The sequence below is a fragment of the Palaemon carinicauda genome, chromosome 28 (genome assembly GCF_036898095.1).
Source record: "Palaemon carinicauda isolate YSFRI2023 chromosome 28, ASM3689809v2, whole genome shotgun sequence".
Classification (NCBI taxonomy): domain Eukaryota; kingdom Metazoa; phylum Arthropoda; class Malacostraca; order Decapoda; family Palaemonidae; genus Palaemon; species Palaemon carinicauda.
This window is the reverse complement of record NC_090752.1, coordinates 70,250,082-70,277,984: the sequence shown is the minus strand read 5'-3', so window position 1 is coordinate 70,277,984 and position 27,903 is coordinate 70,250,082. Positions and strand designations below refer to the sequence as shown.

The window sequence follows — 27,903 nt, the reverse complement described above, 5'->3', positions numbered from 1 at the left end:
TGGCCAACATCACTTGGCTGAGTTGAGGTGATCTCAAGCCTTGACGATTCAGACATCTCATTACCACCTCGCTGTCAAGAATCAGTCTTATATGGACTGAAGGGCGAGGGGATAATCTCTTCAGTGTGAGGAAGACTGCCATTGCCTCCAAAATGTTGATATGGAAGGTCTTGAATCGAGAGGACCAAGTTCGTTGGACTTACCGTTGATGAGAGTGACCTCCCCATCCTTTCGATGATGCATCCGTGTGGATGATGACTGAGGGTGGAGGCGATTGCAGAGGTGTTGACCTCTTGAAGTTCTTGGTCTCCGACCATGAATTGAGAAGTGATCGTAGTCGACGACTCGGTATTGGTCTCCTTAGATCTCTTCGAGCGTTTGATGCATATCTTCTCCAGACTCCTGATGCATCTTTTAACTGAGCTCTTAGCACTGGGTCTGTCACTGATGCAAACTGAAGGGAGCCCAGCACTCTCTCCTGTTGGCGTCTTGAAATCCTGTTGGATTTTGGAAGTCTCTTAACAGTTACTGCTATCTCTCTCCTCTTCTTTAATGAAATGGAGAGGCGATGTGACTGAAGTCCCAATGTATGCCTAGCCATTGAAACTTTGAAAGATGGAGATAGTCGAGACTCTTTGCAGTTGATCTTGAATCCTAGATGTTCCAGGAACTGGATCACTTTCTTGGATGCTTGCATGCATTTCGACTCAGATGCTGACCACACCAGCCAATCGTCCAGATAGGATACCACCTGGACCCCTTGTAGGCATAGTTGTTGAATGACTGCTTCTGCAAGCTTCATGAAGATCCTTGTCGCTATGTTTAGTCCGAAGGGAATGGCTCTGAAAGTGTACTTTCTTTTTTGTAGCCTGAATCCTAGGTAGGAGGAGAGTTGGCGATTGATCGGAATGCGCCAATAGGCATCTGCCATGTTTATGGAGACTGTGTATGCCCTTTGGGCAACAGGGCCCTTATGTGTTGAAGGGTCAGCATCTTGAACTTGTCGTTCTCGATAAACTTGTTGAGTGGCGATAAATCCAGAATGACTCTGAGTTTGTCTGAGTCCTTCTTGGGAACATAAAACAGCGTTCCTTGGAATTTGATGGACTTTGCCCTCCTTATCACCCGTCTGCTCAAGAGCTCTCGGGTGTATTCTTCCATAACGGGGGTGGAGTGTTGGAAGAATTGAGGAAATGATGGTGGAGCTGTCTTCCAGCTCCAACCTAGTCCATTCTTGATTAGGCTGTGGGCCCTTGACCCCGTGCTCCCCTACCCCCTCTTCCTCTCGAGGGACGTCTAGAGGAATCTCTACCTGACCCCCTACCTTTAGGGCGAAAGGTGGTGGTCTGCCTCTCATAGGCAGGAGTAAAGGCTGGTGACTGAGTCACCACCTGCTGGGGTACCATCTGGTAGGTAGGTTGGGGCTGTGCCACCATCTGTGGCACCGCGGTCATGGGAAGTTGTTGTTGTTGTTGTCTAGCAGGGCAAGATGGCACTCTTGGCCTCATTGTCATCCTCTTCGGTTTGGGACCCTCATCCGGGGAAGACTTCCTCTTAGCCGACATGCCCCACTTCTGGCGAAGATTTCTATTCTCCGTGGCAGCCTTGTAGACTATTTCTTTGACCAATTCGTTTGGGAATAGGTCTTTCCCCCAGATATTGGAAGATATCAACTTCCTGGGTTCGTGTTTGACCGCAGCCGAGGCAAACACGAACTCTCTACAAGCCCTTCTCGTCCTAAAAAAGCTATAGAAGTCTTTAGTTAGGGTTGCCAAGTGTGTTTTGGCTATGACCATGAACATATCCGGAGATCTCTGTTCACTGGCCATTGCCTCCAGGGTCACCTGGAGGGACAGAGAGGCAGCAAGCCTCTCCTTTGTATCCTGTTTCCTACGCAGGAGAAACTCAGAGAACTTGGGGAGGCTTTTGCTAAACTGACATCCAGCGATATCAGCCTCCAACTTCCTGACTGAGAAGGTAAGCTGAATATCCTTCCAGTCCTTGGGATCCGTTGGCAAAGCTAGGGAAAGGGGCCTACACTCCTCCAGTGTACAGTAGAGCAAGGTTTCCCAGCTTCCACTGCCTTAAACCCTTTTTCCCCAAAGGGGAAGGCCATAGTTGCTGGAGCAAGAAAAGAGGGATATTTCTTGCTCAGGGCCGGCACCTTAAAATTAGTGAAGCCCCTGTCCTTCAAACTGCTGGCTAGCAAAGCCTGAACCTTCATATGGTCAAGCACTATGACCTCCTTAGGCTCTGTCTCCTCCTTGGATACAGGTTCCGCCCTTAGACGAACGAAGCAGTCTGGATAGGACTCAAAGCTGGGCCAGAACTCAATGTCCTCGATAAGGACAGCTCCCAGCTTCTCTGAAATAAAGATTTTACCGTTCGTAATTGGCATGTACTCGGCAAACCTCCACGGGTTTACCTCAGAGCACGAGGGAAGATCCTTTACGTTGAGTCTCCTATGAGACCCACGGTTTGCTGCAAGCTGAAGAATCTCCTTCCTTAGCGCAGCTTCCCTTTGTTCGGTCTTCTTCTCGAACATCTCCATCATAGCTTTGATGGCAGACAGGGTGTCGTCCAACTTTTCAGGTTGAGGAGCGGAGGACGTAGAGGGCACCGGTTCTGGGGCAGGAACCGACGAAACAGAGACTGTTTCGACTCCATCCTCTTCCGTCTCTGGAGCCAACGTTGACTCTTGATCTCGACCTTCCGCCAGAAGGTCCTTTTCGGTGTCCTCTGACCCCTCTGACATCCTCTATCTAGATGGATGTCTTCATCGCATCCTAGACATCCGTATCCACGGCTATCTGGATGCAAGGGATCTAAGGGCGAGGCTGAGGAATAACAACTTCTGCAGATGCATTGGGGAATAGACAGGCCCTTATACGCTCACTAGGGAGGTAAGGCCCCGTGGCATTCTTCTGGAAGCCATGAACCCATCTGCGCAGCTTGTTCCGAGCTGCATCCCTTGACTAAGTTGTCTTGACATTCTCAAAAGCCTCATACACCAAGTCTTTGCACACAGTACATACCTGGAGGTCCCAGTATCTGAGAGGTCCCTTGTTGATGGAACAGCGGGAGTGTGTCCTACACTCCAGGTGGCCGCAGAAGTCCCTGCTACGCACGTTGCAGAAGACACTGTTGCACTTCACATGGTCCTCCTGTAAAGAGAGGAAAATAAAATGAGTATAAAGTAGTCTATCTCACTAGAGAAACTAATAAATATTATAATAATATTTTCCATTTTATTTTATTGCATATAGCTTAGGATAGGTAAGCTAGAAATGAATTAGGAAAGACATAGACGTGTGTTTCCCGCCCAGCCAATTGCTGTGACCTCCCTCAAAATTAACCCTAGGGTTATCCTCCTCGGGAGGCCCGGTGGAAGAGTCTAGCCTATAAGGATAGAAAAGTGTAACTAACACTCACTTCCAAAAGGATTAATGAGGGTCATTAACAACTGATCATCTATCAGTATATAGAAAGGGAATTCCTTTCCCAATCTTATGAGGTCTCAACAATAGACTGCGCCTGGAGACACAGAGTATGTTGGAAAATTTAACTACTGTATACTTTTATGCCATAGTTTTCTATCTGCAGTATGCTCTATACTACAGATGTACTGGCTACTGTATATACATATACCGTAGTTTCCACCGGCACGTAGCCGGCAAGGCTAGTACCTAAGGCACGATTCAACTGACACAATATTGATAATTTTTATGGCCGGCGACCCACCGGACTGCCAGCGGCTTGCCAGACGCCGGCGGGTCACCGGCTATCGGCACACTATCCCAGACAGCATTCAATGTGACAGGGTAGTGGCCATTATACCAGGTTTGGCCGGCTCTTGCCGGCTAAGTCAGATGTGACAGTGAATCAATGGCTGTTGGTCCACAAGTCTAGCCAGCATCTTGCCGGCAAGGTCTATGGCTAGGATAACGACAGGTCCGAACAGAAGCACCCTCCACTGAATTGAATAAAATTCACTGCACTAATCTAGCACTAAAAATTTGCATTTTACTCTTTGGTAAAAATTATATTTTCATAATTGTTTAAACACGCTCTTGACAAAATGATCCCCGTAGAGAGAGACTTACTATTCTGTCAGTATTTGAATGGGAATGCAAAAGTCACTGAATCCCATATATGTGCAACAAAATATTAAATATAAAATATTAACATATTACCCGAATAGATATAGGAAAAGAATATATCTATATATTCAAACCAACCCTTATATTAAGGGGTTCCAATACAAGGCGAATTATCACCAGTAACAATTGGAACGTCTATATCTATTATACGAAAAATTTCAGTATTCCAAAACCCAATAAGTAAACAGCGATACACAGAATCGTGAGTCTATATCGATTGTCAAGAATACTACATCGTAACTTTCTTTAATCTCTGACTAAAGAAAAATACTAAAAGGGCCAATTAATTTGAAAATAACATGTTCCTTTTATCTAGCACAATTTAAAACTAGAGTTTGTAAGAAGAATGTACTAATTTGTAATAAAATAATTATACATTTTTTTTATTTGTTACAGTCTCTGTGTGTGGTTTTTGCACTAATGTCTTTAGCAAAGCTATACAAAACTCATCTAAAATTCTAGGTTTAATTCATAATTGTAAATCACTTTTAAGAAGCACATTCGATTTGTTTCTTCTTCAATTGAATATAAAATCAGCTTACTGAGAAAGACTTTTATGATTTTTAGTGCTCAATCTATTCTGTGGAAATGTTTTTACTCTTTCATTCTACCTTGTTTCGAGTATTTTTATCCTGTCAGGTCTTCTAATGCCGACTCTCACCGTAATTTTCTAGACAAAAACTTGTGGCCTTTTAAATATTTGGGAGCTGTATTTAGTGATCAAAATGACCCTAAGGTAGAAATAACTAATAGAGTACATAAATTCAATACTGTAATAAATTTTATCCACTATATCCACAGTTGAAAGATAGGAACATACCCAGGAAAGTAAAAACTCTAATATACATCTCCATACTGATGCCAATTCTAATCTATGGCCATGAGTCTTGGACGTTAATATCTAAGACTAGGAGCCACCTCCAGGCAGCAAAAATGAAAGTACAGTACTGAGATTGATAAAAGGTGTCACAAGACTGGATAAACTTAGAAGTGAAGACATTAGGAGGGAATTAGGAGTGGAAGGGATTTTGGACTTTATTAAAAGAGGAAAACTACGATGGTTTGGACACGTCAAGAGAAAGGTAAAAGAACGATATCCAAGGAAATTTTTGGAATGGAGACCCCAAGGCAGAAGACCAGTTTGGTAGGCCGATGATGAGGTAGATGGAAAATATTGAGAGAGGAGTGAGGAGGAGAGGTATGAATTTACAAGAGATTGAAGAGGAGAAGCTGTATGAAGATCGTCAGCAGTGGAGACAGTTTTTGAAGAAGGGCGACTAACAGGCTTGAAAAGCCAACCTGGTGAGATAGGTGAAAAAAACTCCTGATCTGGATATCAAATCTCTGGTACCATCCTTCAGTTACCTTTTATGCATGTTGTATCAAGATTTTTCCTAATCCTGACCATCCTTTGCATTCAGATCTTCCCAGAATGTACCGGGTACGCAGTTAATTCTAACTGTCCTGACTTTGCCATCGTATGACTCAACACTACACTGTATTCTACAAATTTTTTATTCCTGCTGTGACCAGTTTGTGGAATGATCTACTTAATCTGGAGGTTGAATAAACAGAACTTCAGAAGTTCACATTTGCAGAAAATATTTTTATGTTGAATGGATTAAAGCAAGTCTTTTATTGTTTATAACTGAAAGATCTACCGTATATTTCCGCGTATAAGGTGACCTTCATATAAGACGAGGTACAATATTTGAGCAAATTTTTATGAATTTATCTCATATCGGTAGTATAAGACGACTGCTCAATCATAAAACCATCCGTGTATAGCTTAGGCTAGCTTTTGCATCACCAGATATCTTATGAAATATGGGTTATGTAAAGATGATGATATTACTTACTGTATCCTTTAAATTTAATATAAATGAAATAACAAAACAAATCCTTTATTGTTTTCCTAGAACACACGTCACCTAGCCTGCATTGTTTTGTTTACGCTCATCAGCTGCTCACGTACGAAATGCCCGTTCCTCCTCTTTCTTCTTCTTCTTTTATGTTCTTAGATGTTCTTTGCGAGTTTGTTATAAAAGCATATAATAATGTAAAGGTGGAAAGTATCATAAAATAATTTCTAAAATACGGGATCTCAAATGCCATGGATGGCAGTGAAGACGATTTATTGTACGAATGCGACGACGAAGCCAGAGTCGACTCACCGGAACCGGACTGGAATCCTTACAATGATGGCGTATATGATAAATCTCGTGATATGTTCGAACAGCTTTTCGAAACAGACAGTGATAACTGTGAGGAGTTTTAGTAGTGTTAGATTTATACATATCGCAGGTTTGATGTTTAATATTGATTTAAAATAAAGTTTTACAAATTTTTAGGTTTTAAATGTAATACTGTAATGTACCGTAATTTTTATTGAGAAATAAAGATTGTACCGTTTGTAATCCAAAATTGTTATTTACAGCTAAAAATAATAATTTTTAAACAAATAAATAATATGATATCTTATATGTTATTACTATCGTAATTAACACTAGCATTAAAATTACTGAAAGGTTAGCGAGAGAAAAAGTTGCTAACATTGCAACCAATACTCGATGTTTACATTTTCTCAGCTGAGCTCGTATGGTTAAAAGTTGGAATTATTCCTCGAATTTATCATTTATGCCATTTTTGTAGATACAGTGAACCCTCGTTTATCGCGGTAGATAGGTTCCAGACGCGGCCGCGATAGGTGAAAATCCGCGAAGTAGTGACACCATATTTACCTATTTATTCAACATGTATATTCAGACTTTTAAAACCTTCCCTTGTACGTAGTACTGTTAACAAACTACCCTTTAATGTATAGAACACTTAATGCATGTACTACAGTACCCTAAACTAAAACAGGCACAAATATTAAAGGCGATTTTGTATCAATGGTTTCCTAAACACGCTAAAAAGCACGATAAAAAATGGCAACCAATGTTTTATTTACATTTATCTCTGATCATAATGAAGAAACAAACTGGAGGTAGAGCTTTGCTTATTACCCAGACATATTTCCCATACTTTTCCCTTAGAACTACATCACATCTTCCTACTTTAGATATATATATATATATTTATATGTACACACATATACATACCTACATATATACATACATACATATATACATAAATACATGCATACATAGGCTATATATATATATATATATATATATATTACTGTATATATATTGGTTATGGAAAAAATCCGCGAAGTGGTGAATCCGCGATGGTCGAACCGCGAAGTAGCGAGGGTTCACTGTATGTCAATAATATATACGGTAAAAATTGTTTCATTATACATTTATATATTAATGTAAATCATTTCATGTGTGTCGGTGGTTATCTCACCTCAACCTAGGCTAGCCTACTGATAAACCAGACATAGAATTCAAGGTGAGATTTTTATAATGGTAGTATAAGACGACCCCCCATTTTTAATGGTTAAATTTTGGAATATAGGGTCGTCTTATACGCGGAAATATACGGTATTTTATAATGTTGTTACTAATCTTGAAATGTTCTATATTTTTATTCATTACTTATAAAGAGTTTCTTTGCAATTTCCTTGTTGGAGCCCTTAGCCTTGTAACATCCTACTGTTCCAACTATTGCTTAGCTAGCAATAATGATTATAATATACAGTAAATGTGTGTAAATTGCAGTCTGCTATTAGCTATTGATATTGTCATCACATGTTCATAATGCCTCTTCTCAAGAGGCTTGGTTTAATAGACCTTTACCCATATAATTTAATGCTCTTTTTCCATTTTCTTCCCTTCAATAAACACATACAATACACTTGGTAAAGGAATGAGCATTTTAGCATTAAGAGGGAACTGATGCACCATTCTCTTTGTCCCTTCAGTTTCGAAGTCAACATTATCCCTATCCTCTTGACAATACGAAGCAGTGGGGTGGAGGGTGGCCCCATATATGAAAAACAGTTTTGATGAAGGAGAAACTCTTCTTAGAGATGCTCTGTTCCCAAAGCTAGAACAGGGAACCCTATATGACATGGTATACAATAAAAAAAAAAATAATCTTAATAACAACATTTATTTCTATCCTCACTTGATGTTCACATAGGTTCACTTCAAGAAACTGTTTAATAATTGATCTTTACCTGTAAAGTTTAAATATTTTCCCATTTTTTTCTTTTTAATGAACACATGCAATTAGTAAAAGAATGAAGATCCTAGTGGTACGTGGGAACTTTGTGTCTTCAGTTAAAAAGTCAACATTATCCCTATCTTCTGACACCACAAGGCAGTGAGAAGGTGGTTGGGCATGTATATGAAGATGGGCGAGTATAGAGATACAGTAAGAAATCTTAATAATAAAATGCTGTTTATTTCTATAAACCTCCCCTGATGTTCATATGGCTAACTCCCACATTCAACTGAAGGAGGAATGCCAGTGAAGGAAAGAGATCGGATGTATTTAATTAAAAGCAGTATACTATACTTAAGATTTACTAACTTGGTCTAGATTACTTTTAACTAACCATTTCAATATACAGTTTGAAATACGGGACTCCAGATTGTTTAATAAAGGTATTTAAAAAATTGGACTGCAGCTAGTCTAAATGATATTTTGATTGCACAGAATTATTAAACCAAAATAAGTCCACCCACTGTACATATAGATATGGGAGTTAAATATCTATTGAACTCCAAATTAATTAGACCACAGCCCTGCAGCCACTATGGGGGCTAAGGCCTTCCAATCTACATAAGTGAACCACAATTCTTTTAGATAATGTAGAGGTACTACTAATTTAGCGACACTTCGTGTAACAACAATTAAAAAAGCTACAACAGGTTTTTCGAGTGGTCCAGTATTTGTTTAACGACAATCTCACAAAGATACTACACGTAGCACAGTTGTGAATGTAACTCTACACAACTGTGAGCAACACCAACCAACGCTAGTCAAAACAAGAAATTTAAGAATTAGAAATTGACAAATACACCTTAATATTAAAAAACTCAAGTAAAAACCTGAAATTTTGAATTCAAAATTGGACAATAATACTGTACACAGTAGACAGTATTAAAAATCGTCAAAATATGATGGTAGGTAAAAAGTTGGCTGGGGCACCAGTCTTCCGTCGAGATACTACCTTTGATTGGCAGACAGTACTATATTGGATCCCTTTCTGACCTATTCTTTCCACATTCTTCTCTTTCCTCATACACCTGACAACACTGCGATTACTAAAAAATTCTTCTTCACTCTTCACTGCACTGTAATTGTTCAGTGGTTACTTTCCTCTTGGTAAGGGTAGAAGGGACTCTTTAGCTATGATAAGCTGCTCTTCTAGGAGGACACTAAAATCAAACTATTGTTCTCTAGTCTTTGGTAGTGCCATAGCCTCTATACCATGGTCTTCCATTATTTTGCATTTGAGTTTTCTTGCATGAGGGGTACACTCAAGCATGCTGATCTATATTTATTTTCCTCGTTCTTTTTTTCTTTCTTTAAGTTTTCATAATTTATATAAGAAAAAACTAATTCAATGTGGTTACTGTCCTTAAAATATCTTATTTTCCTTGTTTATTACTTCTCTTGTTTATTTATTTCCTTGTTTCTTTTCCTCACTGGGCTATTTTTCTCTGTTGGAGCCCTTGGGCTTATAGCATCTTGCTTTTCCAACTTAGCTTGCAATAATAATATAGTAATAATAAAAAGATTGAGTTTTGTTGGAACTTCATTTACACCAACAAGGTCTTTGGGAATTGTATGATATGCCACGCCATCCACCTATATAATACGAGTGCTTGCTTTAGTAAATGGGGAGAGATAGTAAGATCCAGACTACCTACTCTGTCTTCTGCCTTACAATCTAGTTCTTATAGTGACAAGGATTGTGGCCTGTAAGGGTTTAGAAGCAGAAGGGTCTGAAGTTATTAAAGAAATCAAGGTTATGCAAGAGGCTTTCTAATATCCAAGACATAGCAAAGTTTCAGAACCCTTACTGAAAGAAACACTTTGAACACTAGACTTAACTTGGGGAGTTGAGTTAGGGCAGGTAAGACCAGAGTTACTGTTTAAAGGGACCGTCCGCTGTCTTGTATTTCTTTGTTCTAATTATTCTAAAAACATAATTTCCATATATGTTTTAGATATACTGTATATACCTTTAATCATTCAAATATTTCAAGTCATTTGAGCAAAAACTTTTAGATTTATTAGTAAAAATCATTACTTTAAAAAAAAATAGGTACTCCACTGATATGACATACCATACAGTACCGTAAAAACTACTTTATAAACTGAATAATTCTGAGATCGAATTGTGATTTTTTTTTTCTTTTAACTTTTTTCTTGTCTAAGAGGCAAAAAAAAAAAAAAATTGTGAAAAAAGGAAAATAAAAATTGTGTCACACAGATTCACAGGATTTTTTATTTCTCTTTCCAATGATATCTTTCTCTCTAAGATTGAACAATAAATAACCGAGAAACAGCTACTGACATGCGAATAAGTATGTTTTTGCGATTTGAGCACCCAAAGATTTGCTGTGTAAATTTTTGCTTTTTTCTTAGAAAAATCCAAATAACAGTATTATGATAACCTTACTTTGTATTTTTATTGTTCAATCTTACATAAAGGCACCCTAACCGAGGTATTTAAACCCTAAGTGTACTTATATACTTGGAGTAAGGGTGTCATGAGTTGCCAGTTGTCCTTCATTGTTGCCAGAGTTTTAGTTAGAAAGTTCCAGCTTCGTACTCTTTTTCATGTTTCCCTCTTTTCTTGGTTTTTTTTTGTTGCTCTCTGCTTACTTCTTGTTCTTTCTTTGATCGTATTTACTTTTGCATTGCTTTAAAGTTCATGAGGACGTTGTAAAAGCACAATGTACATACGAACAGCAAGTAAACAAACACTCATGTGTCATAACTCCTATACGTCTCTGGAGATACTGGGTGGTCTTCTCGTAGATCATAGTTCGCCTATCCTCTCCCAATGTCTTCCATCTCTGCCAGATGTATGAGATTTCGATACATATTTGAAAAAAATCGCTGTATATATGCAAAAAATGACCACGCAAATTGGTCACGCAGACCAAGCAGTTAGGATGATATTATTTTAAGACCGCTTTATCTTTATTTGTACAGTTAAAATCGGTCACACAGACCAAGCAGTTAGGATGATGTTATCATTTTAAGACTGCTTTATCTTTATTTGTAAAAATAATTGGCTGAAACTTCTGGTGATCATGTAAGACATGTCAGCATACATAGAAACAATAACTCGACCTTCAATTTTTTCAAATCTTTAATTTATCCACCTTAGCAGCTGGTCCCCTTAAGATTGGATTCATTGGACTTCTGAACTTTAACAAAGGAACATCAAGAGCTTATGGAGCTCATCTCTATTGAAAGTTGGCTCATCATGCAAATTGTCGTAAGGTGGAGGCTTGTCATTATCATAATCCCTGCTAAAATAAAGTTTTCCCTGACTTCTCCCCTAAACTAACAGCAAATTTCCTTTAGTGATTTGCTTAAATATATAATTAGTAGATAGAATTAATATATTAGAGGTAGTATAAAGGATTACTGTTAACTTGGTTGGTAGCCATTTCCAAGTACTTTCACATCAGAGTTACCATGAGGGAAATGCATTTTTCATAACATTATCTATATGATAGTATAATCAGTGACACCATACAACAAGGGAATGGGGGAATATGAGCATTCCAGAAACAATCCTGTGTACATTCCATGCAATAATAGCTAAGAAAATCAAGGGAAGAAATCTAATTGCACAGTAATAAGCAAACCATCTGGCGAAAACAAATATAGGTAGGATCACTGCCAAACAACTGAAGAAACTGATGTACAGTTGGACACATGAATTTCTGGTACACCTTACTCTGAGGAAGTGCACCCTATCACACTCTGACTGCACAGCAAGTTCTTGTGTACAGTTCCCACCCATTACCTCTGCCCTCTCTCTCTACAGTAGCTGCGTGGTTACCAGCCGTGCAGTAAGAGTGTGATGCGGTGCACTTCTTCGGAGCAAGGTGTGCCAGGGATTCCTATGTCCAACTGCACAAGACAAAGAGACACTGGCTCGTCATTTACGACTTAGAGCTACAATTTTCATTCCTTTACTAAGGATATGTGTTTATTGAAGGGAAAGAAACTGAGAAATCTTTAAAATTTACGAGTAAAGGTCGATTAACTGAGCTTCTAGAGATGAAGCAATATGAACACCAGGAAAGATTCATAGAAATAAGATATTTTATTAAAATTCTGTTTTTTCTTTAGCCAAATGAGTAACTACATCTGATGGAAGTTCAGGAAAAATGTACAGAGCAAAGAATAAGATGCAAAAACAACTAATTTCACATCAAAGCAGAGATAGGGAAAAACTGATACGAAAATGTTTATAATTACTAAGTCAAACATTTTGCTTTGGCCTTAACAGTCATAAAGCTAAGAAGATAATACTTCTGTGTTTGGTCTTCAATCTGTGTATGAATAGTTTCTTCTTATCCAAGAAGAGTCTTCTCATTTTTGTAATACTACGAGGTGCCGTAGAGAACGGCACCTCGTAGTAACGGGGGATGTTGAGGAAGGAGAAGACTAATTGGTAAGGGACCTCTGGTAGTGGTTCCACACGCCCCAGTTACTATACCGACACCCTATAAGGGTGAGTGAGCTGGGTATATTCCTGGCATTCCATGCAACTTTTTTCTCTGGTATATTTAGCAGTATTTATACTTTAGAAATGGTGCTATAAGGAGCATTTCACGGAGCGACACAGGTTGAGCACAGAAATAGATTTTTCCTTCGTCAAAATCACTTTTTTCTGTTGCAAGAAAGGGATTTTGACGAAGGAAAAATCTATTTCTGTGCTCAACCTGTGTCGCTCCGTGAAATGCTCCTTATAGCACCATTTCTAAAGTATAAATACTGCTAAATATACCAGAGAAAAAAGTTGCATGGAATGCCAGGAATATACCCAGCTCGCTCACCCTTATAGGGTGTCGGTATAGTAACTGGGGCGTGTGGAACCACTACCAGAGGTCCCTTACCAATTAGTCTTCTCCTTCCTCAACATCCCCCGTTACTACGAGGTGCCGTTCTCTACGGCTACTGCCCCCCCCCCTCCCCCACACACACACCACCACCAACACCACCACTACCACTACCCATGCTCCTCCCATCATTCCTTCTTAGCACCTGTGAAGGTTCAAGCGTGTTTTTCATAGCTCTGTGTTTAATAGTTTCTTACACCTCCCCTGTTCTTCTGGAAAGTAATCAAAGTGGAGAGAGAGATACCTAAATGCTGAGCAATAAAACTCGGATGTAGTTTTTGCCTGCCAAGTCCTTAATCCTTTTGCATTATGGTTTCAAGGTCATTAATTTTTCTATATTATTCTTACTGGTATCACTAGGACTTAAGTTTGTGGGTACAAAGAAAACTATGAATCTAAAGCCACATCAAACGTGAAATTTGTGATGCTGCTGGAGTAATACAACATTTAGTTTAAATTTTTTCTTTTCTTAAAAGAGTTCTCAAAAGTGATATAATAAGGCATAATAGACAGAGTACATAAAAAATAACATTGATATGTATTACTACTATAAAGTACAGTATAACGGACTGTACATACAGTCATTCTATTTGCTGTTCAGTACTACTAGTCAGCTTACAGAGCAGTAAGTTTGTTTACACAAGAAAACATGAACTGCACAATATAGGGTGTAACATTAATATTGCATCACTGGTGAATGAAAATTTTTCTGCTCCATCATAACCCCACTGGATTTCCTTATATGGAAACAATTGAAGCCCCAAATGTTGCTAATTGTAGCATGAAAGTACTTCCTTTACACACTCAGATGTTTTTACAAATTCTGGAATAAAAATCTGTTGACCATTTTAAAATTCTTTACAACATAGCCCACTTTGTTTTAATAGATCTTATAGCTGGAAAAATTTACTGGTAATTCTTAAAAGTAATCAAAAATAGTTCTGATATTACATTTAACAATTTGCTTACTCCTAATTCTCACACTTACCTATTGCTTGGGGTGTCCATTCCACTACCACGACCACGCATGGGACGAACTTCTCGTTTCTTGATTGTTCGGCGCTTAGCCTGCAATATCAAGGATGGTAAATATCTATTGCAATATTTAGATTAAGTATCCATTAATAATCGATAAAAAATAAAGTTCTTACAGCACCTGCAGGATGAAAGAAAAATCAGTAAGCAATGACTTAGGTAACTTTTATAGACAAACACATCAATTACAAATAGCCTTCATTTTCCATTACAAAAGTTCAACTATCTTTTGTCTGACAAAACAAGTTACTTTTGAAATCAAATAATGAAAAAGTTACAATAATAATAAAATACTGCATCAAGTTTCAGATGCTATCAATCATGGAGGCTCTCTTCACCTGAAAGCAAATCCAATCTTGAACACCACAAATGAAATCCTAGTTCTTCAACCATCAAGGATAGAAAAGAGGTAAGCAATAGAAAAACGGGAAACTTCGCCAAAAAGGAAAACTAAAGACTAAAGATCCTATCAGAAAAGAACCATATCAATAATAAGGGGATCAATTGATTTTGACAACAAACCATGAATAAGGAAAAGATAAAAATTACATTCCAAGATCAAGATACCAGATTGACTACCAGGAATAAGAGCTGGCTGAGGTAAGAGTGCTGTCACTTGTATTTTTGTACTGTTAATGGGCACACAAGGCAACATACTTCCCCATCACATGGTTTCACATGTCATGGTTGAAAACAATTGATAATGTAAGGAGCCTGTTATAGCTTCTGAAATGATCTGTTGTAGCTTCTAAAATGGATTGAAAGGAGGTATTTATTAATTTAGTTCATATGTCGTTGTGCTGTGGCCTGGGATAGCATTCGTTGCCCAGGGGCAATGTGGAACCCCCCCACCCCCCCAAAGGAAGTAAAAGTTATAAGGTTAAACAGAAACAGTAAAAACATGTTATTTTCATTAGTAAAATAAATTTTTGAATATACTTACCCGATGATCATGTAGCTGTCAACTCTGTTGCCCGACAGAAATCTACGGTCGGGATACGCCAGCGATCGCTATACAGGTGGGGGTGTACACAACAGCGCCATCTGTGGTCAGGTACTCCAGTACTTCTTGTCAACACCACCTCAATTTTTTCCTCGGTCCACTGGTTCTCTATGGGGAGGAAGGGTGGGTCAATTAAATCATGATCATCGGGTAAGTATATTCAAAAATTTATTTTACTAATGAAAATAACATTTTTCAATATTAATCTTACCCGATGATCATGTAGCTGATTCACACCCAGGGTGGTGGGTGGAGACCAGCATACATGTTGACAAAGAAGCTAAGTATCCCGTATTTCATTTTATTAGTTATTCAAAAATAACATAAAATAAATAAGTACCTGGTAAGGAAGACGACTTGAACCATTACTCTGCCTTTATTAAGTACGTCTTCCTTACTGAGCGTAGCGATCCTCTTAGGATGCTGAACGACTCTTAGGTGGTGAAGTATAAAGGGCTGCAACCCATACTAAAGGACCTCATCACAACCTTTAACCTCGGCGCTTCTCAAGAAAGAATTGACCACCCGCCAAATCAACAAGGATGTGGAAGGCTTCTTAGCCGACCGTACAACCCATAAAAAGTATTCAAGAGAAAGGTTAAAAAGGTTATGGGATTATGGGAATGTAGTGGCTGAGCCCCCGCCTACTACTGCATTCGTTGCTACGAATGGTCCCAGGGTGTAGCAGTTCTCGTAAAGAGACTGGACATCTTTGAGATAGAATGATGCGAACACTGACTTGCTTCTCCAATAGGTTGCATCCATAACACTCTGCAGAGAACGGTTCTGTTTGAAGGCCACTGAAGTAGCCACAGCTCTCACTTCATGTGTCCTTACCTTCAGCAAAGCAAGGTCTTCTTCCTTCAGATGAGAATGTGCTTCCCTAATCAGAAGCCTGATTTAGTAAGAAACTGAGTTCTTAGACCTTGGAAGAGAAGGCTTCTTGATAGCACACCATAAGGCTTCTGATTGTCCTCGTAAAGGTTATGACCTTTTTAGATAGTACCTAAGAGCTCTAACTGGGCAAAGTACTCTCTCCAGTTCGTTCCCCACCAAGTTGGACAGGCTTGGGATCTCGAACGACTTAGGCCAAGGACGTGAAGGAAGCTCGTTTTAGCAAAAAACCGAGCTGCAAGGAACATGTAGCCGTTTCAGATGTGAAAACTATGTTCCTGCTGAAGGCGTGGATCTCACTTACTCTTTTAGCTGTTGCCAAGCACACGAGGAAAAGAGTTTTTAATGTGAGGTCCTTAAAAGAGGCTGATTGGAGAGGTTCAAATCTTGATGACATAAGGAACCTTAGGACCACGTCTAGATTCCAGCCTGGAGTGGACAACCGACGTTCCTTTGAGGTCCCAAAAGACCTAAGGAGGTCCTGTAGATCTTTGTTGGTGGAAAGATCCAAGCCTCTGTGGCGGAAAACCGCTGCCAACATACTTCTGTAACCCTTGATCGTAGGAGCTGAAAGGGATCTTACGTTCCTTAGATGTAACAGGAAGTCAGCAATCTGGGTTACAGTGGTACTGGTTGAGGAAACTGCATTGGCCTTGTACCAGCTTCGGAAGACTTCCCCTTTAGACTGATAGACTCTGAGAGTGGATGTCCTCCTTGCTCTGGCAATCGCTCTGGCTGCCTCCTTCGAAAAGCCCCTAGCTCTTGAGAGTCTTTCGAAAGTCTGAAGGCAGTCAGACGAAGAGCGTGGAGGTTTGGGTGTACCTTCTTTACGTGAGGTTGACGTAGAAGGTCCACTCCTAGAGGAAGAGTCCTGGGAATGTCGACCAGCCATTGCAGTACCTCTATGAACCATTCTCTCGCGGGCCAGAGCGGAGCCAACCAACGTCAGCCGTGTCCCTTTGCGAGAGGCGAACTTCTGAAGTACCCTGTTGACAATCTTGAACGGCGGGAATGCATACAGGTCGAGATGGGACCAATCCAGCAGAAAAGCATCCACGTGAACTGCTGCTGGGTCTGGAATCGGAGAACAATACAACGGGAGCCTCTAGGTGATCGAGGTAGCGAACAGATCTATGGTTGGCTGACCCCACAGGGCCCAAAGTCTGCTACAAACATTCTTGTGAAGGGTCCACTCTGTGGGGATGACCTGACCCTTCCGGCTGAGGCGATCTGCCATGACATTCATATCGCCCTGAATGAACCTCGTTACCAGCGTGAGCTTTCGATCTTTTGACCAGATGAGGAGGTCCCTTGCGATCTAGAACAACTTCCACGAATGAGTCCCTCCCTGCTTGGAGATGTAAGCCAAGGCTGTGGTGTTGTCAGAGTCCACCTCCACCACCTTGTTAAGCTGGAGGGACTTGAAGTTTATCAAGGCCAGATGAACCGCCAACAGCTCCTTGCAATTGATGTGAAGTGTCCTTTGCTCCTGATTCCATGTTCCCGAGCATTCCTGTCCGTCCAAAGTCGCACCCCAGCCCGTGTCTGATGCGTCCGAGAAGAGACGGCGGTCGGGTTTCTGAACAGCCAAAGGTAGACTTCCTTGAGAAGAAAGCTGTTCTTTCACCACGTGAGAGTAGACCTCCTCTCTTCGGAAACAGGAACTGAGACCGTCTCTAGCGTCATGTCCTTTATCCAGTGAGCAGCTAGATGATACTGAAGGGGGCGGAGGTGGAGTCTCCCTAACTCGATGAACAGGGCCAGCGATGAAAGTGTCCCTGTTAGACTCATCCACTACCTGACTGAGCATCGGTTCCTTCTCAGCATGCTCTGGATGCATTCTAGGGCTTGGTAGATCCTTGGGGCCGACGGAAAAGCCCGAAAAGCTCGACTCTGAAGCTCCATACCCAGGTAGACAATGGTCTGGGATGGGACGAGCTGGGACTCCTCAAAATTGACCAGGAGGCCCAGTTCCTTGGTCAGATCCATAGTCCATCTGAGAATCTCCAGACAGCGACGACTTGTGGGAGCTCTTAAAAGCCAGTCGTCTGACGGAGCCGGACACAAGATCATGGTACTGCTGCACAGTCTGTGAACTGTCAACCATGGGGAAGCGAGGAAGTACAGCGACAACCTGAAACTGTCTAGACTGTCTGGGTCGTACAGACAACTCTTTATCGGGTTGCTGAGGTTGCCGCACTGCGTCACAACAAGTCACTTCTGCTGGTTGTTGAACGTCTTCCCAGTGACACACTGACTCCGTAAACAAAAAATCCTCTAACAAGGACTAAGCTTGGACTGCATGTCTTGCAACAAAGCTCAAGGTCTATGGGAGCAGGTGTGGCAACAGACGGGGTTAGCGACTGAAGCGGAACCATTACCCTCCCTGGAAGCATGTTATGCTTAAACAAAAGTCTATAGGAGGCTAAGCAGCTTAAGGCTCCTCTCCAAATGACAGAGTCCTCAAGGGAATATCAGAAGGAGGGAGAATAGCACTTTCTCATCTACAGGAACCATATCCGAGAAAAGCTAAGTTCTCTCAGTGAGGGTTTCACTGGTGCAAAAGCAGCAGACCAGAAGGCAACGTTATGAAACTGCTTGACAGTCTTGTGAGTTGGCAACAACCAAAGATGTGTGACTGAGGAGCATGCGGTGAGGTATGCAGAGCATGCTGTAAGGTATGCAGAGCATGCTGTAAGGTATGCAGAGCATGCTGTAAGGTATGCAGAGCATGCTGTAAGGTATGCAGAGCATGTTGCATGGCATGCGGCTTATGCTGCATGGCATGCGGCTTATGCTGCATGGGATGAGGCTCATGCTGCATGGTATGAGGCTCACGCTGCATGGGATGAGGCCCATGCTGCAAGGGATGAGGCTCATGCCGCATGGGTTGAGGAGGATGCCGCATAGTATGAGGCTCCTGCCTCATGGGTTGAGGAGGTTGCCGCATAGCATGAGGCTCCTGCCTCATGGTTTGAGGAGGATGCCGCATAGCATGAGGCTCCTCATAGCATGAGGCTCCTGCCTCATGGGTTGAGGAGGATGCCGCATAGCATGAGGCTCCTGCCTCATGGGTTGAGGAGGATGCCGCATAGCATGAGGCTCCTGCCTCATGGGTAGAGGAGGTTGCCGCATAGCATGAGGCTCCTGCCTCATGGGTTGAGGAGGATGCCGCATAGCATGAGGCTCCTGCCTCACGGGTTGAGGAGGATGCCGCATAGCATGAGGCTCCTCATAGCATGAGGCTCCTGCCTCATGGTTGAGGAGGATGCCGCATAGCATGAGGCTCCTGCCTCATGGTTTGAGGAGGATGCCGCATAGCATGAGGCTCCTGCCTCATGGGTAGAGGAGGTTGCCGCATAGTATGAGGCTCCTGCCTCATGGTTTGAGGAGGATGCCGTATAGCCTGAGGCTCCTCATAGCATGAGGCTCCTGCCTCATGGGTAGAGGAGGTTGCCGCATAGCATGAGGCTCCTGCCTCATGGGTTGAGGAGGTTGCCTCATAGTGCTGGAACCCGGCAACTCCCGATGCGGCAACTCACGCATGAAAGCAGGAGGCGCAGCAAGAACATGCGTCTGGCAGGGTGGACTGCGCATCGGAGGTGGAGCTCTCACAGGTGGAGGGTGGGAGCAGGCAGCCGTAGTATCTGCTTAGCGCACAACCTCGGCGGGTTGTAGGTTAACAGGCTACATTGTCAACCTTCCAGCATGATACTCCTGTATGAAGGAGCAAGCTGAGACTGTATAGTCTGCAGCATGGACCACTAGGGTCTATGAAAGACAACAACAAACGGAGCTACTGTCCGTTGAGACTGAGGGTCTAAAACAGCTGGTGCGGCAACAGACGGGGTTACTGCCTGTTGCGGTACCACCTTGCCTCTCTGGGAGGTGTGCAGTTGTCGTACTGCAGCAAGTCCGAACTGACCCAGTGCTAATGGCTACACCTAGGAGTTGGACTTGCGCGGAAGGGACCGACTTGCACTTAGAAGCTGCAAGATTTGGTCCATGGTTTCTGCGAGAAACCTCTTCCGCAGACGAGGAATAAATGGGCTCTCTCGTCTTTGTGTGGGTGGGGTGATCATGTCGGCTACGTGAGTGGGTACACCCGAAACCACGGAGGGAAACGTCTGTTCGTCGATCAAGGCCTGATGAACCCATAAGTCCTTCGACGTTACTTCTCCCCTGGGCTTGGGAGCTTGTAAGAGGTCCCAGACTAGGCGAACAACTGGCACGAACAGACGAACCCTCGAACGCAACACTGTAACACTTTGCGCTTATCACTTTATCACTTTTGAATTTCTGTTTGCACTTATTTCACTGAACTCGAAACTTTAAGTGGTTTGTACCTGAAACACGCAATTCTATCCTTCATTAAAAGTTAGTAATTGCGAAAACAGTATTACAATGTAACAGAAAAACATAATGAAAGATAAAAAAAAAAAAAAATCAGTGGCTGGAAAAGAGACTAAACACTAGATCAAATAAACTACGTTTAAAATCTCTCACCACATAAAGCCTGGGAACAAGAATAAAACTCTAGAAATGTTTACCTTCTTCCCCTAAAGAGACTAGGGAGAAGAGCAAAAACGATAACAACGTTACCCGCTTGAACGAAACGTTTATCCTCCTCTCTCTCCCTCCGTCTCTATCTCTCTCTCTCTCTCTCTTGACTTAGAACCTGAGAGATGAGCCCAATTATATATATCGTTAAAACATATTATTGTTAAAGGAAAAAAACTGAAAGATTTCCCAAATAAAAAGTTCCTTTATTAGAATTAAAACCATTTAAGCTAAGAAAGAATGAACAAAACGCTAGAATCGGTTTACTCTTACTGCAACGTGAAACCGTGAATACTCTCTCTCTATCGTAACGATAGAGCGCAAGTTGAACGTTCTGAACGTCAACAACTGCGGAGACAAAACAAAACGTTAGTTCAACTTTGAAAACAGTACGAGACTATCAAAGAAATTCTTTCAAAAACATTAAAATTAAAATAGCATAAAATCTTAACAGGCAAAAACGATATGACGGGCTCAATGTTAATTAACTTCGGTTCCAAGAAAAGACCGCCTACTATTAGGAAAGGTCGTATAAATCTATAACTTTGTTAAGCAAAATTAAGAAAGAGAGTCTATACTCTCTTCAACACCAACACTTCCGCTAAGGGAAGGGTCGGCCATTTAAAAGTGAAAGAGAGTTAATACTCTCTTCGTCACCAAAATTAAATCAAATTAATTCCAAAAACTTGCTAAGCTAATGTTAAAGCTTCCTGAATAGCGAAGGCTAAACTCTAGAGCAAATACATCACCAAATCGTGAACAATAACTCCAGAATCAACAGCGTATCCATGTAGGTCTTGCCGGCGGCACGACAGAGGAAAAATTGAGGTGGTGTTGACAAGAAGTACTGGAGTACCTGACCACAGATTGCGCTGTTGTGTACACCCCCACCTGTATAGCGATCGCTGGCGTATCCCGACCGTAGATTTCTGTCGGGCAACAGAGTTGACAGCTACATGATCATCGGGTAAGATTAATATTGAAAAAAGGGAGTTACACTAAGGCTACAAAAATGTTGAAAAACTCAATAAAGAAGTTACATTAAAGCATACAAAATAAATGTGGCTAGGGACCATTGGGAAACCCTAAAGTATTGCCTAGAGTGAACAGCGTGAGGTGCACTAATGACATTACCCCCCACCTGGGAACTTCTTATGCGTTAAAACTCTTTGCGATACTATTGCAACTATGACCGTGAATTACTTAGTAAATAAAATATTTTTCTTACCAATGTAATTCTAAACAATAAAAGTGTTAATTCATATAATGTATCACACCTACCCTTATTTGTAATCTTATCAAATGTCCTCATGAGGAGAAACAATGAGAAAATAGAAAATACATAAAAATGATATTTTAATTATAAAATAAATTTTTGAATATACTTACCCGGTGAATATATAATAGCTGCAACTCTGCGGCTCGACAGAAAACACACTCAAAAAACTCGCGAGCGATCGCTATGAAGGTTGCGGGTGTGCCCACCAGCGCCAACTGTCGGCCAGATACCACTCTTGCATGTAAACAAACCCTTCAATTCTTCTTGTCCCGCTGCGTCTCTATTGGGGAGGAAGGGAGGGTCAATTAATTTATATATTCACCGGGTAAGTATATTCAAAAATTTATTTTATAATTAAAATATCATTTTTAAATATTTAACTTAGCCGGTGAATATATAATAGCTGATTCACACCCAAGGCGGTGGGTAGAGACCAGAGTTAATTAAGTTTACAGCGTATAAGCTAAGAGTTTTTTCATTTTGACAGTTATCAATATAACAAAACCAAAATATATAGGTACCTGGTAAGGAAGTTGACTTAGACGATTGCTCTGCCTTGTAAGTCTGTCTTCCTCACGGAGCCCAGCGATCCTCTTAGGATGCTGAAAGACTCCCAGGAGCTGAAGTATCAAGGGTTGCAACCCATACAAAAGGACCTCATCAAACCCCTAATCTGGGCGCTCTCAAGAAATGACTTTGACCACCCGCCAAATCAACCAGGATGCGAAAGGCTTCTTAGCCTTCCGAACAACCCATAAAACAATATTAAAAACATTTCAAGAGACAGATTAAAAGGATATTGGAATTAGGGAAGTGTAGTGGTAGAACCCTCACCCACTACTGCACTCGCTGCAACGAATGGACCCAGTGTGTAGCAGTCCTCGTAAAGAGTCTGGACATCTTTTAAGTAAAATGACGCGAACACTGACTTGCTTCTCCAAAAAGTCGCGTCCATAATACTTTGCAGAGATTTATTTTGCTTGAAGGCCACGGAGGTTGCTATATCTCTAACTTCGTGCGTCTTAACCTTAAGCAAACATCGGTCTTTCTCATTCAAGTGAGAATGAGCTTCTCGTATTAAAAAAATCTGATAAAATATGACAAAGCATTCTTTGACATAGGCAATGAAGGTTTCTTAACTGAGCACCATAATGCCTCAGATTTCCCTCGTAATGACTTAGTACGAGCTAAATCGAACTTAAGAGCTCTAACAGGACATAATACTCTTTCCAGTTCGTTGCCTACGATCTCTGATAAGCAAGGAATATCAAAAGATTTAGGCCAAGGACGAGAAGGCAGTTCATTTTTGGCCAGGAAACCAAGTTGAAGTGAACAAGTGGCTTTTTTCTGTAGAAAAGCCGATGTTCTTACTGAAGGCATGAAGTTCATTGACCCTTTTAGCCGAAGCCAAGCACACTAGGAAAAGTGTCTTGAGGGTGAGATCCTTCAGGGAGGCTGAATGTAATGGCTCAAACCTGTCTGACATGAGGAACCTTAGGACCACGTCTAAGTTCCATCCAGGAGTTGCCAAACGACGTTCCTTAGAGGTCTCGAAAGACTTAAGGAGATCTTGGAGATCTTTATTGTTGGAAAGATCTAAGCCTCTATGTTGAAAGACCGAAGCCAACATGCTCCTGTAGCCCTTAATCGTGGGAGCTGAAAGGGAGAGAACCTTTCTCAGATGTAAAAGAAAATCTGCGATTTGGGCTACAGAGGTACTGGACGAGGACACAGATGCTGACTTGCACCAGTCTCGAAAGACTTCCCACTTCGACTGGTATACTCTAATGGTAGAAGCTCTCCTAGCTCTTGCAATCGCACTGGCTGCCTCCTTCGAAAAGCCTCTAGCTCTTGAGAGTCTTTCGATAGTCTGAAGGAAGTCAGACGAAGAGCGGGGAGGCTTTGATGGACATTCTTTAGGTGGGGCTGACGTAACAGATCTACCGTTAGAGGAAGACTTCTTGGAAAGTCTACCAGCCATTGAAGTACCTCGGTGCACCACTCTCTCGCGGGCCAGAGGGTAGCAACCAACGTCAACCTTGTCCCTTCGTGAGAGGCGAACTTCTGCAGTACCTTGTTGACTATCTTGAATGGTCCAGAAAAGACCAATCCAGTAGAAACGCGTCTATGTAGATTGCTTCTGTATCTAGGACTGGAGAGCAATAGATTGGTAACCTTTTGGTCAACGAGGAGGCAAAGAGGTCTATGGTGGGTTAACCCCAAGTAGCCCAAAGACTCTTGCCCACGTCATTGTGGAGGGTCCATTCCGTGGGTATCACCTGACCCCTCCGACTGAGACAGTCTGCCAAGACGTTCAAGTCCCCCTGGATGAATCTCGTCAACAGGGAGATGCCTCGAATTCTTGACCATAAGAGAAGGACCCTTGCGATCTCGAGCAGCGTGAAGGAGTGTGTGCCTCCTTGCTTGGAGATGTACGCCAAAGTTGTGGTGTTGTCTGAGTTGCCTCTACCACTAAGTTTCGAAGAAGCTTTCTAATATCATCAAGGCAAAGTGGACTGCTAATAGCTCCTTGCCGTTGATGTGCATGCTCTTCTGACTTGAGGTCCACAGACCCGAGCATTCCCGACCGTCCAGGGTCGCACCCCAACCCAAATCCGACGCGTCTGAGGACAACACGTGGTTTGGGTTCTTGACTGCTAGGGATAGTCCCTCTCTCAGACTGATATTGCTGTCCCACCATTTCAGGCATGCCTTTACTGGTTCGGAGACTGGGAATGATACCGTCTCTAATGTCTTGTCCTAGTTCCAGTGAGAGGCTAGATGGAACCGGAGAGGCAGAAGGTGTAGTCTCCCTAGTGAGACAAACTGCTCCAGGGATGAGAGAGTCCCTACGAGACTGTTCCAACTCCTGACTGAATAAACGTTTCGTTTCAGCATTAGTTGGACTTCGAGCAGGGCTTGACTGCGAATCTCCATCCCCAAATATAGAATAATCTGGGATGGGATCAGTTGGGACTTTTAGGTTGACCAAAAGTCCCAACTCCCTGGCCAGACTCAACGTCCAATGTAGATCCTGCAGACAGCGAAGACTGGACGATGCTCTGAGAAGCCAGTCGTCCAAGTACAGGGAGGCTCGGATCCCCGATAGATGGAGGGATTTTGCCACATTCCTCATGAGCCTCGTAAACACGAGAGGCGCAGGACTGAGGCCAAAGCACAGGGCTCGAAACTGGTACCCCACATTCCTGTAAACAAACCTCAGAAACGGTTGGGAATCATGGTGTGTAGGAATGTGGAAGTATGCCTCCTGAAGGTCGAGAGAGACCATCCAGTCGCCTTCCATAAATGCTGTCAAGACAGCCTGGTAGACTTCATCGTGAAGTTTGTCTTGACAATGAACACATTGAGCGCACTTGCCTCTTACGTACTCCTGCAGTGAACATGGCTGCCAAATCATGGAGCCATCCCTGAGGGACTTGTTCCTGCAAAGAACGTGGCTGTCAGATCATTGGAGCCATCCCTGAAAGCCTTGTTTATGCATGACATAATTGTACAGCAAAACTTCAAAGGCTCGAAAATAGCTGTGAAGTCGACCTGTAAAATCTTGGAGCGTCTCATGGCCAGGCGCCAGGGAGAGTCTATGAGGTTTGAGAAGTCTATCTGGGCAGAGGCAGGAACTCCCAAGCCGAGAACTTCTCTCGTGTCATATCAGACTCTCGCTCTATAAGCCAGTTTAAAAGAAGGGAAAGCAAAGGCTGTCTCCCCCAAACTCCTCCTGGTGATAAACCAGTCGCCTAGCAAACGTAAAGCTCTCTTAGAAGAGCGAGAGAGCACTAGCTTATAAAACAACGGCTTCGAAGTAGCTAGGCCTAGTGTAAGCTCTGACGTTTAGGCGAACGAGGAGCAGCAGTTACAAAAAGATCCGGACAAAGATCCTTAAAAATCAGCATGATTTATTTAAAGTCCATAGAGGGCTAAGCAGCTTTAGGTTCCTCTCCATCTGACAGAGTCCTCAAGGGAATATCAGTAGGAGGGGGAACAGCAACTTCCTCATCTGAAGGAACCTTGTCCGACAATAGCCGAGTCTCAAGCAAGGGAGAGACCTACCGTGGTGGCAATGCTTTACAAGCAGAGTCCACACGCACTGGTGCATTAGAAGCGGACCAGGACGCAACGTCATGTAACTGCTTGACAGTCTCGAACTGTCAACAACAACAGGTGCGTGAGGACGCACAGCGTCCACTCGAGACTGCTTTGACCGCCTAGACTGAGCAGTCAAAACAACTCTAGAATGCGGAGGTCGACGCTCAGCGTCAAAAAAAGTCAACTCCGATTGTTGGCGAACGTCCTGAACATCAACAGGAGCATCAGCAAGTGGCCTAACGTCCAAAAGTGGCTGAAAATCCACACGAGACCGCATCGAGTGTGGTTCTAAACAACCTGACTGATGTGACTTGGCTACGCCAACGTCAACAGGACGCACAAAGGAACGTTAGGGTGGCTGAAGGCCAGGATCTCGATGAGATAAACGGCTAGGCTCAACGGACTTATCGGCAGAATAGTCTTCCATAAGGGAGGCAAGCTTATTCTGCATGTCTTGCCGTACAACCCATTTAGGATCAACGGGAATGGTTGCGGTAAGAGACGAGGGTAACGTCTGTGACCGCAAAACCTTGCCTACAAAAAGACTCTCGGAGTATGTGTTACGCTTTTGTTAGGCGGCGAGCAGTCTTCCGATGACTGCATAGGGTCAGAGCTGTCCTAATAGTTAAAACCAGGACGCTGGACCTGTCCTGAAAGGACTGACTTTCGCTTAAAGGGCCTCGAAACCTTGTTCCACGGTTTCTTATGCGAAAAGCCTTCGGATGACGAGGAGAAAATCGTCTCTCTCGCCTTATGGTAGGGGTGATCTTGGTAAGATACACCTGATACCATAGAGGGAACGTCTGTTCGCTGATCAAGGCCTCTCGAACCCATAAGTCGTACGACATTACTTCTCCCCTGGGCTTGGGAGCTTGCACGAGGGCCCGGACTAGGCGAACGACAGGCACGAACAGACGAACCCTCGGTCGCAACACTGATAACACTTTGCGCAATATCACTTTATCACTACGATTTTCTGTTTTGCACTTATTTCACTGAAATAGAATTTTTTAACAATTCACATTAGGTATGAATAAAACTGATTTCTACCTGAAGCACGCAATTCTACCCTCATCAAAAGGTTGTAATTGCGAAATCAGTCGTATAATGTAAGCACATTAATACCAGCAAAAAACAGTAAACATATTTAAGATAAAAAAATCAGTGGCTGGGGAAGAGACTAAACACTAGTTCAATCAAAACTACGTTTTCAATCTCTCACCGTACAGTGCCTTGGGACGAGAATAAAAACTACAAACGTTTTATCCTTTCTCCCCGTACAGAGACTAGGGACGAGAGTAACTCGAGAACAACGTTACTCGCTTGGGACGAGATAAAGATCGGAACGTTCTCTTTCCTCTCACTCTCTCCGTCTCTATCTCTCTCTCTCTCTCTCTTGATTTCGCATCGAAGAGAAGAGCCCACTTACCTTTCGTCAATAAACAGGTTATTTGACCAAAGGAAAAAACTGAAAGGTTTTTCAATTAAAAGTTCCTTTAAAATAGTCTTTAAAACATTCAAGCTTTGAAAGAAAAAAGAACAAAACGTCAGAATCGATTTACTCTTTCTGCAAAGTGAAACCGTGATACTCTCTCTCTCTATCGTAACGATAGAGCGCAAACTGCGTAGCATAAATAAACTAAACGTTAGTTCATCTTTGAAACAGTACGAAGACTATTCAAAGAAAAAAACTATCATAACATATTTACTAAAAATATTTCATTTAATAAGTTTTAAATCATTAGCTCTGTAAAAGTTATTTACGATTGAAAAGGGCTCAACGTTGTTCAACTTCGGTTTCCAAGTTAGGACCGC

The 27,903-nt window shown here is 42.1% G+C and overlaps 1 protein-coding gene across 9 annotated transcripts in view; it reads right to left on the bottom strand.

Annotated features, from left to right (window-relative positions):
- Window positions 1-27,903, bottom strand: part of LOC137621653 (constitutive coactivator of PPAR-gamma-like protein 1 homolog) — a 252,439-nt gene that overhangs the window by 7,910 nt on the left and 216,626 nt on the right. For all 9 annotated transcript variants that reach the window (XM_068352131.1, XM_068352133.1, XM_068352132.1 and 6 more), the window contains one exon: window positions 14,202-14,281. In XM_068352131.1, the coding sequence (XP_068208232.1) occupies window positions 14,202-14,281 (80 nt within the window). The remainder of the gene's footprint in view (window positions 1-14,201; window positions 14,282-27,903) is intronic.